This window comes from Oxyura jamaicensis, chromosome 2 (assembly GCF_011077185.1).
Source record: "Oxyura jamaicensis isolate SHBP4307 breed ruddy duck chromosome 2, BPBGC_Ojam_1.0, whole genome shotgun sequence".
In the NCBI taxonomy this organism is placed as follows: domain Eukaryota; kingdom Metazoa; phylum Chordata; class Aves; order Anseriformes; family Anatidae; genus Oxyura; species Oxyura jamaicensis.
Genome location: NC_048894.1, coordinates 47,015,055 through 47,030,987, shown reverse-complemented (window position 1 = coordinate 47,030,987; position 15,933 = coordinate 47,015,055). Strand labels below are relative to the sequence as shown.

At 41.6% G+C, this 15,933-nt stretch overlaps 1 protein-coding gene across 1 annotated transcript in view; it reads right to left on the bottom strand.

Moving 5' to 3' along the window:
* Positions 1-15,248, bottom strand: part of TRAK1 (trafficking kinesin protein 1) — a 106,028-nt gene extending 90,780 nt beyond the window's left edge. Inside the window, exon 1 of the mRNA XM_035316384.1 lies at positions 15,065-15,248. Coding sequence (XP_035172275.1) covers positions 15,065-15,150 — 86 coding nt within the window. The 5' untranslated portion in view covers positions 15,151-15,248. The remainder of the gene's footprint in view (positions 1-15,064) is intronic.
* Between the last annotated feature and the right edge of the window lie 685 nt (positions 15,249-15,933).

Below are 15,933 nucleotides of genomic sequence, written 5' to 3'. Positions count from 1 at the left end.
AGCCAGTGGTATGGCAATGTCATTTAGAATAAAAAAAGTCACCATTACAGCAGAAGTCAGAATATCAGCAGCAATAACCAAAAAGCTGATTAAGTGATAATATACACATGTAAAGCCTAAACCTTAACCTCTGTGTCCAAAGCTGCTGGTGTGAACTTGTTTGGCCTCCTTTGACTAGTAAGCCATCAATCAAGACTGTGGCATCGTTTCTCGAAAAAGTAACACAAGTCAAAACACCACAAATAAAATCCTCCATAAAGGCAAAACCAAACAACAGCAGCAACAACAAAAGGCACCACTGTTCCCCACAAACCAAGTTTCTCACCACTAGATCAGGAGCCCATCAGTCTCTTCCCCTGAGGGCAAGGCAAAAGTGGGAGCACGCTGCACGACAAACCCTTGCTTTGACCTTCATAGCTGTGAGCGCCCAAGCATGTGCTCATCCAGCTTTCTGTCACACTGCCCTTTCTCTGAAGTTCCTTGAGGCAACGGTGGAGGGCTCTATAAATAGTTCTTCCTTGTGTAAGAATCACATTACACTGCGAGCTTTGTACAGCTCCCTTGCCTTCTATTTAATGCAGGTCACCAGACTTGCCCTCCCTCTTCCCACTCCAACTAGTGAACAAATAAACTGGAAACAGATTTAAAAAAATAGCGCATCCCCTTTCCTGCAATGCCCCATGCTGCTGGCTGGGAGGCCTCAGCTAGGCGTGCTGTACCTGGCTCGGACAGGGAAAGCTGTTTGAGCCACCACCACCAGGGTGAGCACCGTATGCAAGGTGCTCACTGAGGTGGAGGAATGCAAGATGGGCACGCACCAAGGGGCATGGTCCAACACTCGCTGAAGTAAAAGAAAGGATCTAACGCACACACAAAACAACACTGAATCATGTGCAATTAGGTTGCCACTGTATTTAGCAGGTATAAAGTCCTGCCTCATACACAACCAATACCCAAGCTAAACTACATGAACGTCAGCTTCAGTACATTAACACACGATCTGCCTAACAGCATGCCTCTTAATACCATTGAAAAAAAAAAAAAAAAAAAAAAAAAAAAAAGAAGAAGAAAGGACATGTAAAGGAAAGGACCTGTCAGACAGTTCAGGTATGGTGGAAACTATTGCACCAGCAGCAAACCAGGTCTTCGAATATTATGGATGGGAATGGTGTCAACAGAAACCTGAGAAGTGGTGTTGATACACCACAGGAGCATAAAACTCCCTAGTTACCCTCCTCAGTTATCCTCTCTACTGCTCCACAGGCCTCAAAGACCATCAGAAGCTGGGTATGTGTTCAGTGCAGCTTTTCTGCTAGCTGGGAGCAGCTGTGGGAGAGAGGAGCGGGATGACCACAACTTCTCCAATATTCAGCAGAAGAGGTGACAACACTGCCTGTGCTCTCAAACCATGGACTCATTTCCTACTCACAGGAAGGACAAGCAAGAGCACTCAACCAGAAGTGGAACTCAAAAGAGAAGCACAAACACAAACATACACCAACTAGCTACTACTAAGGGAGAAAGAAAAACAGAAACCCAACAACCCTGCTGAACAATGCCTGGGCCTAGGACACCATGCAGTACGTAAAGATACTGAAATTAAATGTTACCATTCCAAGCCAAAGCAATAATCAGCCAGCTGAGCTGCACCTCTTCCTCAGGACAACACAGAAACAGGTGAAAGCAGTGACAGCAGCTGAAAGACCATGCTATAACAGTGGTTCCCCCCCACTACTCCTATTTAAAGAAAGATACAATTGACCTACCTGCTAACAAAGTAGGGCCAAGAGATTTAGCCAGGTAACCCTAAACTAAGAACTGACTCAAACCAGATATTTATCATGATTTAAAACCAGAGGGGAGTGGATTTTAATCTTGTTTTGCATTGCTATTGTTTTTTCTCCTATTGAATGAGGATTTTTTGAATTTCTCAGTTTACACTATTATTTTTAAGAGTCTGTGTAGAGTTGGCATAATTTAAACTAAAAATGCCAAAAACACCAACAAAATAAACAAACAAAGAAAAAAATCCACCATCATCACCATAATGAAAAAAAACACTGTTTTACAGGACTGGAAAAGTGTCATTATTTCAAATCTCAATAGCAGTCCTTTCAAAATATTTACATAAAATATCAACAATGTTTACATAAAATATCACGTAACGAATGAAAACTGCTGCTCACAAATACAGTGATGGGATGAGAATGGGCTGAGAGGAACCAACAAGGAACAACAAATCCCTTGCAAGTAGTCCTATGAATAAATAAATAAACCCATGCCTTCTGTGTCCTGATCCACCTACCTTCAGGCTGGGATTTACTTCTTTGGACCAGCTGAGTAAACGTATAAAAAGATAATAAAGAAAAACTTAAACATCTGTTTAGTAAAGATGTCCCGTTCTTCCAGAAAATAAGAAAATAATCACCCCAAGTTTCTTCCTACTGCTAGCAGCCACTGCAGAGATGGCTATAGGAAGCTCACCACCAAGACATGCCCTCCCACCAATTCCTGCCCTGCACAGGATGCTAAGACCTGGCAGCATCGGTGCCCAGGCTCCCTGGCAGTGAGCGTTCCCATGTGCTCCAGCTGCTGGCACTCTGCCCGAGAGCCTCCTTGCTCTTCAGGGATGCCTTACAACCCTAAAAGTGCAAACAGCTCCTAGAAGCTACTCCATAGCTTCTTAACTGGCTGTTAAAACCTCCGTGCCTCATATCCACCTTCTTTACGTAGTCATGTATGGGCATAGTGCTTTCAGCCCTATGATACTGTGTTTTAGAGGCCGTGTGGGAACCAAACCCGGCCCTCTCCAAAGCTCTGGGCCTGGAGCAAATGCAGGCTGAGGCGCTCTTGAACAAGGACAAAGCCAGACCTCCCGTGCTTGTGGATACACAGGCCTCAAACTCCACTTTAGGTACCAGTGTCAGGGAGAGACACAACAAGACTACAAATTCCTAAGCACCCAGCAACCCCGGGCCTTTTACCAGGCTCTGGTCACATGGAGCCGCTGACTAACGAGGCGGCATCTCACCACATACCATTCCCATGCGGGGCTGCTCTCCCTCGGCCTCCACACAAGTTAGCGGTACAGCAACAGGGAGAAGCCTGACAGCTGCCTTCAAACCCTTATGATGTAGTTCAGAAACTGGCACAATCGTTGCCTCGAGTCATCCTTCTGCTTACCGGCCTTGTGTGCAAACGTCAAAAATGACATGGCAAAGTAACAATTCCCTGTTTAAAGGGTACTCTGTATCCCCAATATATTACCATATACATGCATCTGTGTTCTTGGGAACCCAGGGATGTTTATCTTAACAACAGGCTGTGGAATTTGAGGAAACCGGGCCAATTATCTGTGGCTTGGTGCCATTAAAGTCAAAGTTGCACTAGCAGAGAGTTTAGAACAGTGTTTTTAGAAAATTCTGGGGGAATTAAATGAACATGGCTATACAACGCTGTGATGGTCTTTATAAAAACAAAACAAAAAAAAAAACACCACACTCCTTACAAAGGAGAACTACACAAACTAAGAGGTAAAAACACAAATTCAGTTTAAGAAGTCTTGCTTCACTTCCAGACTAAACCATCCTTCTTAATTGTGTAATGAAGCTGAAATCCAGCGTCATGGTTTTCCCAAAGAACCCCAAAAATAAAACCTGAACCCACTCCGTAGTGAAGGATCAAGTTTTTCCAACAGTCTGGAAACCAATTTGGGAAAATAATCATAATAGTGCTTAAGCATGGTGGCTTTTGAAGCCATCCTTGGGTACCTACGTGTAGATACATATTCTCCAAAATGCAGGGCAGATGGTTCTGGACACTGAATTTTCTCTACTCACCAGAGAGTCAAGGCACAGGCCTCAAGAAAGCAGTTAGCCAAACTGCCCCTGCCAGCCACTGACTGCTCTGCTGATGATGGAGGAAGAGCTCGAACTGCTGTACGTGGACCAGGCAAGCTGTCCTGTTTACCAATCAGTCAATTCAGCTCCCCACTTATCAGCGTGCCTTATGACTTATTCATATCTTAACACCCAGTCAGAAAGCATTCTGAGTATACCAACAGCCTGAGGCGAGTGAGCAAGCCAGCTTTCAGTGAGGAAAAATAGCTCTTGGACAAACATTATTCCTATGTCAAGGATTCTTTCCTTTGTGTGCTTTACAACTCCATTGGTAGATGGAAATTTCTCTGAAAACTCATTTTTCACTACAATATCAAAAGCAACCCTAGCATATGCAATGAGATGACCTGGACAAATCTGGTCAAATACTTCAGACATGGTAAAGCTGGAAGTAAAAAGAATAACATATAGGCTTACAAGTTTGTGGAAAATAGCATTTGAAGCGTACACAGAAAAAATACAAAAATATCACTAATTGGTTTTGTTCTGAGTTGAAACGAAAGCATCCCACAATACAGCACAATACTTAGAAATGACTTCCTTCAAAATGTGTTTTTCATGGTCTAAATTTGGCAGAGATTGGAAGATATTGGTCTAAGGAAGGTAAAGGCCTTATTCGCCTCAGAACCACAACTGGGATTTATTTTCCCCACCTCATACATACACTCTATCACAAGCGAAGTTATCCTTCACAATACTTACTTTTCCACAAAATGATAATATTTACCCAGATGTAAGACTGGAACACTTCCCGGACTTTAAATGTCCACAGTTACATTTGAAGATGATGATAAACTATGACACCATAAGAAAGTACCACTAAAACCAAAGTGATTGCCTATCTCTAAGACTTTGACACTCCTTGCTGCTTGTGCACAAGCAAGCTTCTGCCAAGGGAGTAGTGCAAGATTTAGATTTTTAGATTAACAAGCAAAATGGAAAGTAAAGCCTACATGTACAATCCTGAATATAAACACAGGATTTCCTGAAAGGAACAGACCACTTTACCTACTCTGTAAATCCCCTGTGAACATTGCTCATTTGGCATACAAACTCTTGACTGATTGAAAACAGGTAAATGAAGAAGCCAAGATTTGACAGCTGAAGCCAATAATATTTAAAAGTGCTTTGAGACAGAGCACACTGAATTTCATTATTTAGCTCTCAATATTTTTTTTGGCTCTCTGTCCAGTATGTTCTAGCAACAGACATCAAAGCTTTACCATATCTCTTTTACTGGCAGGAGAGAATATGACACTCCTCATGCTACTGAACAAGCTCCAGGGAGCACTTCTTGCAGCTTCACCTGGCAGAGCAGGAAAAAAGGAACTCTCTTGGAAATTGTTGCACATCTCATCATTAAAGGAGTATTTTTAGAAAAATACTTCTGTATCCTCTATAGGCACTGACTTCCCTGAAATGAAGTCACTCCATTTAACTCCTTCTATAACTCACCTGGAAAAGCTTTCAATCCAAATACAGTCATGCTTTAAGCACAAGCAAGTTGACATATTACACAGTATCTGTCTGAGGTTTGGGAATCTAATTGAATTTTCCACAATAAATGTTGAATTGCCATCTCAAAGCGCCCAACAGCAGTACAGATCTCCAAGCCATCGCTTCCCCCATACAGCTACCAGTTTTGGCTTTGTTTAACAAATTATTGGGCACCCTTTCAATCAGAAGAACATAGCAGTCTACTAAGCCATTCATGAATCAGTTAAAGCAAATGTAACGACTATAATCCAATGTGAAAATTGCATTTTTTTGCCTTTCAGGATGCAGGAAATTAAACATAACAGTTATTCCTAGAGCAAAGTAGAGACCAGGGTACGCTAGACCACCCTTACCTCCCCTGCTGTTCTGGATCCAGACTCAAGCCTCCAGAAGCATACTGTTGTTTGTCTGTACCAGCTCAAGGGTTCAGCAAAGACACAGAGTCCCATTACTACTAAGAACCATTTTCTGGTTTTCTCAGTAGAATATTCTGCCAAAACTTAGAAATTGTAGCTTTGTAATATCACAGGGCTCTTCCACAGGCTTTTCTATCTTCGCAATGTCCGATCGCCCACTGCGGAGAAGCTCAGTTTTCACATGCCTGTCCCTCACCACAGAAAGAAGGGGGAGGAGGAGGACAAGTGCAGATAGTTCATTTATATGGTTAAACAGAAAATAAAAATTCATCAAGAAAATGCCCTACCAATATTCATCACTGCACTGGAGCCTCCATGGGAGGAACAGGAAGCACAGCAACAGTTTCCCATGACTCAGGCCTAGCAATAATTCCTGTGTAAACTTCCATCAGCAGCAGCAACTGACACATCAATGCCAAAATAAGCCACTCTCTATAGTTAGAAAGAGCAGCCAGCTTTGAGGCAGCAGCCGCTCAGGGCTGAATGCCTTGGTGGTGACATGCTGCACCAGAGCCTTCCCAGAGCTCTTTCCTTACAAGAGATCCACAGGTTTCCACCACAGACCTGCAGTTCTGCAGCTCGTCCTGCCCTTGCTCCCAAATTGCTGCTCAGTCCAGACTTGACCACCACCTGAGGCTGCACAGCTGCCTGCACACCCTGCCCAGTCTCTGCTGTTTGAGCAAGGCATGCTGCTGCCCCCTTCTCTGCGGGAAGAACCGCTGCTCAAACGCCCTCTTCCTCAGCCCCTCTCTACCTACATCCACTGCCATAAAAACAAAAAGGTTTATTAGTAAGCAGGAGGAAAAGGTCATCCACTTGACTTGGATCCATGATTTTCTAGGCTAAGATCGCTTGCAAAGCGTGCCAGAAATGCCAGATAAGAGACCAGTTTTGCCTGAACTCACAGTGAAATGCAAGGAAACAATACAGCACGCACCTGTAAGGTCTCCCGCAGAGCCCTTTGGCCAAACGAGCACTAGCACGCCAGTGCCAGGTACTGAACAGAAAGGTGTGTTACAGCTCCCACTGATTTCAGTGTAGCCAATGGAAATCTACAGTGAGGTAGGAAAAAAGCAACACAGGACAAGTTCAGCAACAGACAACAGGTCACTTAACAGCTGGTATTGTATTTTAGGGTATTTCTGCAAGTTTTCTCCTAACTTTTGCATAACAGTGTCATTTCTTAGGTTCCCATTCTTCCTCTAGCTTGTTCAGATCTGAATGTACTGAGCACACAACGAACAGAGCCACTTGTTAACTGTTCAAAGGCCTCTGTACAGAGGTACCCACTTACAGCACAATTAACAAAACATATAAAACCCAATCAGGTAGCACAAAAGAATATATTCTTGCTGTTAAAGAGCACGTATCAAGTACTGGCATAATATTTAGTATAATATTTAGCAGAAGGTTTCCAGATTCAGGCAATTTTTTCCTTTTTCCCCTTGCACAAGTTTATTCTTATTTCATAGTAATTTTCCTTTTTGCAGTCATGCATCTCAGCTACATCACTGAAGATATATTAATCCATCCTGCTCAGTTCTTGATTTTTTTTTTAATTTTACTTTTTATTTATTTTAAAACTCAATTCTGGTCATTTTGATGCACATCATTGTACAGTGGTAGTGCATAATCCTACAGATGAAGAGAGGAAGGGAGACTGAGCCTGCTCTGTCCTTGCTCCAAAGGTACCTGCAGACCTTACAGCTGCACAGCGCTCCCTGGGAGTGCAAAGAAGGGGGCAACCAGACAGGACATCAGCCACATCATTCTTACGTTCCCCAGGACAGCCACCAGGCTGAGAAAGAGAGATACACATGCTATCAGCCTTAAACCCAGACATCTGATGTTTAGCTACCACAGCACAGTTGGCATTCATCATTAGTTCCCCTAGCTGCAAGACACAGGGCAAGACACCACCATATCCACTGGGTTTAACTATTATGGTCTATGTTCTTCAGATGAATTACAAATAGCTGTAAAAATAAAGCTCGACTTCAGCTTAGTGAGTTTGCAATTTTACCACAAACATCACGTGTTCTACATGACAGTGGGTAAAGAATACCTGACAAAGTTGAAGTGCCACATACAGAAGCTTCCTAGAGTAAAACATCCTGCACAGGCAGAGTTGCACAACCAGATTAAGCTCAACAAAATCTTCAGGTCTGCACATGTAGCACAAAAGTCAGCCCCCACACAGTAATCTCAGCACAGCACACCAGACAAAACGAAGGAAGATGATGCTCAGTATGAACGGATCCAGACTTGTGGAAACAAGATGACAGAGATTTGAAAAGATACTTTGAGTGAATGAAAAAATAATAATAAAAAAAGCTTTTCCTATCAGGTGGATGACAGCATCTCTGGTGTGAAGAGATAGTATGGTGGCACATATAAAGCCTAACAATAAATGGTAGAAAGACAGATGGCTGATCTTTTACTTCGGCATGCCTACAACGGCTGGATTTCATGGAACCTTGTTTTATTAAGCACTGTAGCAACTGATACTGCTTAGCTTACTTTGCCTTTGGTGTTCCCACAGCAATGAAATACACATCACCGAGAAGATTCTGCTATGTGGCAACGTTCCCAGGTATGTCATTTAGAGAAGCCTCAAGCAGCTTTGAATTCCATTTTGAATTCTCTACCTGCAAATTTTATTTGCAAAGATTAACATGAAAGCCAAGAAAAGCACATTCACTTCACGCATGTGAAGGCTGAAACACTGGGGGTGACCTTCGAATTTATTTCTGTTCTAAATCAAAACACACATTTAAAAAAAACATGTTTGGAAGGCAGGAGGTGGGAGGGAGCATGGCAATATACTTAGGGCAGTCTCACTAGGTATACTGCCACCAGGGAAAGACAGCAGCTTTCCTGCTCCGAATTCACAATGCATCACATAAATGTGCTTACTGTTGGGCCCTCTTGTGCTTTGTGCTAATTTGCCACCTCAGCTGTCCGCATGTACAATAGCTCCATGAATAAAATAGATCAAATTGAAGCACGTGAGGTTTTTTAATATTAATTTTTCATACACTAAATTTTAATCATTAAAAAGCTGCTTGTACCTTGGTATCATGATCGTATTCAAGGTTCTCCAATTTATAACCAACTCCCTTTTTGGTGACATTGCCTGTATCACCCTTCCCTAGTTACTGTTCAATCAGAAAAGTCTTGTGGATAAGCAAATGCAGTAACACAAACTACCGTCACGCCCACTGCATCCTAAATGACTCAGGTCAGAGCCTTTCTACTACAGCGTGATGAAGAGCAACAGCTCTTGGATTCACTAGTGAAAAGGATCTCAAGAAGCTGAGCCTTTGAACATCACCACAGTCCTGAAGGAAGCTTCCTCTCATGTAACGTTCCCTTGGTGACATGGAGATTATTCCTAGCCCAAGGTACGCTTTTTCTCAAGCTAGCAAACCTGAGAAACATGCCGTTCCTTTGCGAGTTAACAGGAAATATGAAAACAGTCAAAAATACATGTACCAGTTGAGGAATTAAAGGAACCTTTTCCCCCTTCCCATTGCAAACCAGCAGCAGCTCCCTTTTACAGCTCCCCGCCAGGACTCTGTCCCACAGTGACTCTAAGCGTCTAACCAGGCTGCTAAAAATAGCTTTAGCAACAAGACATGCACATTATCAGCAGAAAACATTTCTGCAGACCTAGTAACAGTCCCACAGCTTAGTCTGCTGGCATAAGAGACTGAAGAGGCAGACTGAACAACAGCTTATCGAGTCCGGGAAGCTTTTACTGCATGCACATCCCTGCCCATCACAGACAGAACCTGGGTATTTTTTCCCAAGGTAATGGATACTTCACAAGCAATCTCAATAAACTGTATTGAAAATGGTATTTTTTTTATAAGCATAAGTGCATTTTAAGCAACACCAACTGTAAAATCAGAATATGCTAGAAACCTATCAATAATGTGAAGTATAGTTAAAAATACATCAGTTTGCAATTCAGCAGTCCTCCACAATTCCTTCTCTGAATGTCTTTATAACCAACATGTAATAAAGTACGTGATACTTCGTAGGCCATGGCAACACTCAACACTTCAAAAGCTATTTTTCTCACTATAAAATGGTAATAAAACAGGCAGAGATTAAAAGGCTTGCCCAGGTCACCTTTGTGTGGACATCTGTGTTGGGGGTTCTGTTATTTCATTGCATGCTATGATCACTGCTTCTGGAAAAGTGCACGTGATCCTTCATCACCCAGAGCCTTGAGATGCACAATTAAAGGCTAGAGTCTCAAAAGCAACGTGGGGCACATTTCCGTCAAACCTTGAGACAGGAGAATTTCAGTAGTGCTGCATGGAATGCACGAATGCATTAACACCCAAAACACTACCCAGTTGCTTATTCTCTTTTCTGTGGAAAAGACTTCCCTTGTTTAATAGCATGAATTTAATGGAATGAAACATTTAGTTTACGTTTTGGAAAATAGTTTTAACAAAACCTACTTCTAATGCAAATGAATCAGATCTATGCTGTCCTTCATGTAGATAACTCTCAAAAATTTGAGGCAACCTTTTTTCATCAGTAGCAAAGCAATTAGTGAAACATCCAACATCAACTTACAAAGTTTTTAAACATGAAGATAACCTATTTATTCTGTTTCTCATTTTGCACAGATGTTGGGGTATTTTAATTCTTCACATGGAAAACAAGAGTAACTTTCACACATATACCTCCAAAACTGACTCCCCATTTATGAAGCTATGCATCCACAGCACAGAATCACATGGCACAAACTGTGACTGCATTAAGAGCTCGCGTTTTAAGAAGCCTTGGAGTGATGTCAACAACAGTTACTCCACACTCCGAACACGTTTCTGAAGTATTTTCTCTTGTGCAGTTAAAGTCACCAGCTGCTTCCACACCACCAGTAGAGTTTTATCCCAAATAAATTCCTGTGCAGATTTGAAGTGATACTTCAAACCATATATATATGCTTTGTGTATATATATATATATATACACACCTATATATATATATATTTAAAATAAAGGTTTAGCATGTTTTTTTTCTTCCTAAGTTTAAAGTAGATTTTAGCAAAGCAGAATTTTCCAGGGATACAATAAACACCCAGGGAAGTTCAGGGAGTCCACTTGTCCATTTGTTTTTCCCATGACACTTTCACTGGAGGGCAAGTCACATCAGTTACACTGTGACCTTCCTAGTGATGTTATGTTAAGGACCATGCCAAAAACGAAGTTTTCTGGTTAAAAATGACTGTGCTGTTGATGTAATAGCTACAATATTGGGAAATAAGCAAGTAAACCAGTGCTTATGCTTAACTTGAAAAAAGAAAAAGGGAAAAAAGTAGAAAACCCAGTCAATTTGCATCTTTCAGAGGTAGAGGAGAGTACTTGACTGACTGACATGTACTTTGCCATTTCCAGATAAATATTTCAAGTTTCTTTTGTTTTCCATTGAAGGAGGGGATTGAGAGAGTCGCGCATCTGAACTTACCTCCTTTCCTCTCAGCTTGGAGAGATGAGCATTTTCCCTACCACACACGTTCTCTCTCTCTTTCACCTCTCCAGGAATTTCACTTACGGGCAGAAAAGGAAGAGCCCAGCCCACAAGTCACCAGCGCTTCCCAGCAAGCTGAACAATACCCTGACCAGAGGCATGTGTCTCTTCTTGTTTCACCTTCTTTATCAAAGTCACCAGCAGCAGTACCAAACAAGTTTATTGAAGACTAAACTGCAGGAAGGCTCCCCTGAAAACTGGCTAGCCCGGGACAAGCAGCGGTACGGGAGGGCCGATTTTCCTCCACTTTCCCTCGTGCAGTTGGGTGTAGCTGTGCAGTAACAGTTGGCAATGCACCACATTTCCTGAGAATAAAGAGTGGGGTTAAGGGAAGGACACAAACAAACAATCCAGTCAGGAACGAGTAAAAATAAGCTCAACGTCTCTTATATCAATACGTCTAAATTAGAATTTCCACATGATATCTGAGCTATCTATATTAAGCCTCTCAGGCCAGGCTTCCACTAAATTAAGCTCTCAAGTGGCTCAAGTTCACATGATTTTTTGAGCCTAACAAGGCATCTATTCTTTCTGAACCTGCTGAAGTGAAAGTTTCCTTGTCAGCTACATTTTTCAACTTCAGTTCCAACTCTCTGGTGAAACCCTGAATGTGTCAAGTCAAATGACGTCAGGAACAACATTTCATCTCTTTTAGATCAAAAAAGTTTTCTGAGTAAGATGTGATCAGACGGAACAGCACCACATCGATGAGGAAGTAGTTTTTGTATTTAAAAACCCAACAACATGGAAAACACAAGGTGAGATCCTGGGAAAACCTGAGGATTAGAAGTGATAGGAGCGTAATTCCTGTACAGCCCAACAATGACTAGCAATGATTTGAAGGTAAGCTATATAGCTCTAAAAGGCCACATAGCCATCCCTATATTTTGTTTTATATTTGAAATGAGTTGTGTGAGAATAACCCAAACTAAAATCCTAATTAGAAAGGCTAGTAATTGTATTATAAATTAGTCCCAATAGTTTCAGTTCTGTTACAAGACTGCATTAAGATTTATTCAGCTTTCTTGCTCGTGTCCAAAGACTGCAAGCTTTAGTGCAGACCTACTCTTTGCTTTTATTCAAGCTCCTGTCACCCATTTAGAACAAGGCTGCTCACTGAACAACACCTCAGGACCATGGGGCAGTTCCTACTGCAACCTTCAGGTGGTTTCCCCTGCCTCCAACTTTCTTCTCAGAGTTTGTGTTAATGCCATACACACAGATGACCAGAAAAAGTAAAAATATTCCTATTGTAGTCCACGCCATAGATGTGGATAAATTAAACAGCAGGACCAGAATGCACAAAAGATGGGGGGGGGGGGGGGGGGATAAAATAAAGTGTTGAAAATATTTCTGATTTTAATGTCTTCCTTCAAAAAGACTCCCCTCCACAAGAACTGATAATTGCTTAACAGCAGTGCAAGACAGGTGTTCCTTCATATTTTGCAGATAAAAATAGGTGGGGACAAATTCTGGGCTACTCTGTGATGAATATGTAAGCCTCACTGGAAGACAACTTAATGGAAAGAAACTTAAGGGTAAGTTAACTACACAGGGCAAAGGGAAACTCTTTGTATTAACTGTACCTACACGTTCTTTATTGGGGCAAAACAGGAATTCACAAAAGGAAAGTAAGCCATATAAAAATGAACAAGAAAAATCTGTCAGATGTATCTCACTCAGTCATACTTTTATCTCTTTAGTCTACTCTCAGTGGACAAGGGCTCCTGCTAGAATTTAAGAGCCCTTTGGTTGCAATGTAATCCTACCTGAACTAGTAGGGGCAGGGAGTGAGAAGAGTAAAAGGAGCTAAGAAGAAAGGCATTCTTTCTACCTGACATGAACTCTTATCTCTGTCCAACTACAATTTTGCTCCCACAATTTGCGAAGTCACGTTACAGATGCTAACAACTCTCTACATTGTTTTCATTTCCTCCCTTTGCTTTCCTACAGTTGTCTAAAAACAGCACTGGGATTTTTTGAGCGTGTTCAGGATTTTAAGCACTGCAGGTAGTGCCAGTTAATAGCATTTTTATGAAGTTTGTAAATATAAGGCTTTTCACCTTCCTTCAAGTCAGTCAATCACAGAGCAAGGGACAGCTATTACAGGCATCGTTCCAAAGCTGAAAAGCTCCCAGGCATGCAAAGGTCCTTTAAACTGTTTTGGCACAGAGATAAAATGGGTTTTGTAACAAAGAACATACGAAAAAAAAAAATAACCTTGATTTCTTGCTTTAACTTGATTAGAAGCAGTTGCAGCTTTTTACAAGTTCACTAAATGTGCTTAAGCTTTTAACAAAGTTCAGACAGACAAATTGTGGAGTCGTAAAAGGAATCAGTAAATTACATATACTTGTTCCTCATTTGATCACAGCAGTGAAGATTACTACATTTGAATTTACTGGTAAGCAAACAAGTTCACAGTATGTATGTTTGTTGGGGTTAAAAAATTCTGTTTAATTTTCCCACCTCCCAGTCACCAGAACACAAGCACTTGACTCTCCAACAGCAACCACATATTCCAGAGCCATCAAGATTTTACAATTATTCTGAAAATAATAGAAGTCTATGAAAAACAAAGTTGATACCTTCTGAAAGTCAAGTAATAATTTGTAACCATTTTCTCTTTTCCTGTTTGAAAGTTCTGATTTCAAATTTAAATACAAGCAAGAAAACCAAACTCAAATGTGCTTAATAAAATAATGACATCCCCAGCACAAGTCATCTCTTGTTCCAAAGGAAGCACTCGTAACTAAGCTCCTTATATTGTAAGAATTTCCATTTTAACAATAGAACAGAGTCGAGCATACCAGTTAGACAGGTAGCACTAATAGCATACTTCAGTAAATAGGCTTGAAGTTACCAAAGTACCTGTTAGCATACAAATATCAACACCTCCGCTGCCCCTCATGCTCCAGGATCACCAACAGAAATAGGTGATACATGACTTATCAATGAATATCGTACAGGTGTCCCAAAGAGATGTAAATTATTTGCAGTCCACAGCCTGCAAAGCTGCACAAATAATTCAGCCTGCACCAATTCACCTGCTGCCATCACAGCAACTGTTTAATAATAGTACCATGACTTAAGATACCTGATGCCAATAGCAGTTTTGTCTATAGCCTTAAAAAACCTTTGATAGCAAATCTTTGATAACTCAAATTCCTACTGGTTTATTATCAAAAAGAAAAGACAAGACAATATTTTGTGGTGGCAGCATTTTAAATAACGTGGCATTTTACTACCACTAACTTTAGCCTCTGAGGTACAACTTCCCCCCAATCAGGGGAAGAGGGAGAAAACAGCCAAAACCAAAAGCAATCCTTGACCCCTTCCAGCACAACGCGCTGTTGCTGCCCTACTTTTGCCCAACACAGCATAAGCCTGTCCCCCTGCCCCAGAACAAAACCTGTCTGTGGCACTACAACAGCAGCTCGGCTCAGCACTCCCCGAGAAAGCGGCCAGGCAGCGTCCTGCAGCGCAACAGCTGAAAAACAACACTGAACTAAACTGCAGAGTAAGGCAATCCTAAAAGTACCACAGCAGCATTTGCCATGTTCCCTCTCTTTGTCTGAGATGATTCAAAACATGGCTATCAATGCCTCTGCACACACACACAACATACAAACTGCATTCAAAGCTAGGCTCTGTGAAACTCACAAGCAGGGAATCACAACCCCGCAGCAGCTGGCACTGTACCTGGTTGTCAACTCTTTTTGCTCTTCGTCGTCTGCAAAGCATTCTTCCTTTCTCGAGCCTGCTTCCCCCCTCCAGAATTTCACCATTTGGCTAGCAGGCTCGCTTTAAGCGTCGCTTCTATTTGCGTTTCCCCCACACGAAGAGCTCTTGATGCTGTAAGGTCATTTGAATGCTATTGTAACTTTGGCTCCCGCACAAGTTTCCTCGCCCTCTCTTGGCTGAGCAGTTGCACAAGCTACCAAACTGAGTCAAAGAGAAAGGGTCGGACTACTCCTCTCTGCAGTCTGCTACATTAAAACCTTGATCTTCAGGAATACATTTTACAGCATCAACATTTTTAACCATGTCCAAATCTTTTAGTTTCAGCACAGAGCTGCATAGACAACTGTATGGAAACATCCTCTGAAGGGAATACAGGTTAGCAAAGCTTCTCCTCAAACACCATAAGGAAAACCAGGTATACGTATACTGTCATGAAAGCACCACAAAATGTTGCCAGTTCTCACAAAAAGTAGTGAGACTTATTTACAGGAAAAAATAAAAAAATAAATAGAGCAGCACTTCTTAAATGTTTTCATTTCAAAAGGCTAAGGCTTTCTGCTGCAAGTCTCAACACACTGATAGACAAACAGAGCTATGAGCTCATCTGGCAATCACACAAGTAATCCCACAAATTAAGCCCCGTTTCATTGAATTTATGTTCCTAAAAGACACAGTCACAAATTGTGCCCTCCCCAAAATGGCATTTTTATATCGTGCACGGGCTGTCCCCTCAGCAAATTCTGAGTGAGAAGGATTTGGAAAGAATTGCTCAGTAGTTTTCTTTAAGAATGAGAAATTTTATTTCCTAATTTCTCTTGCAAGACAGA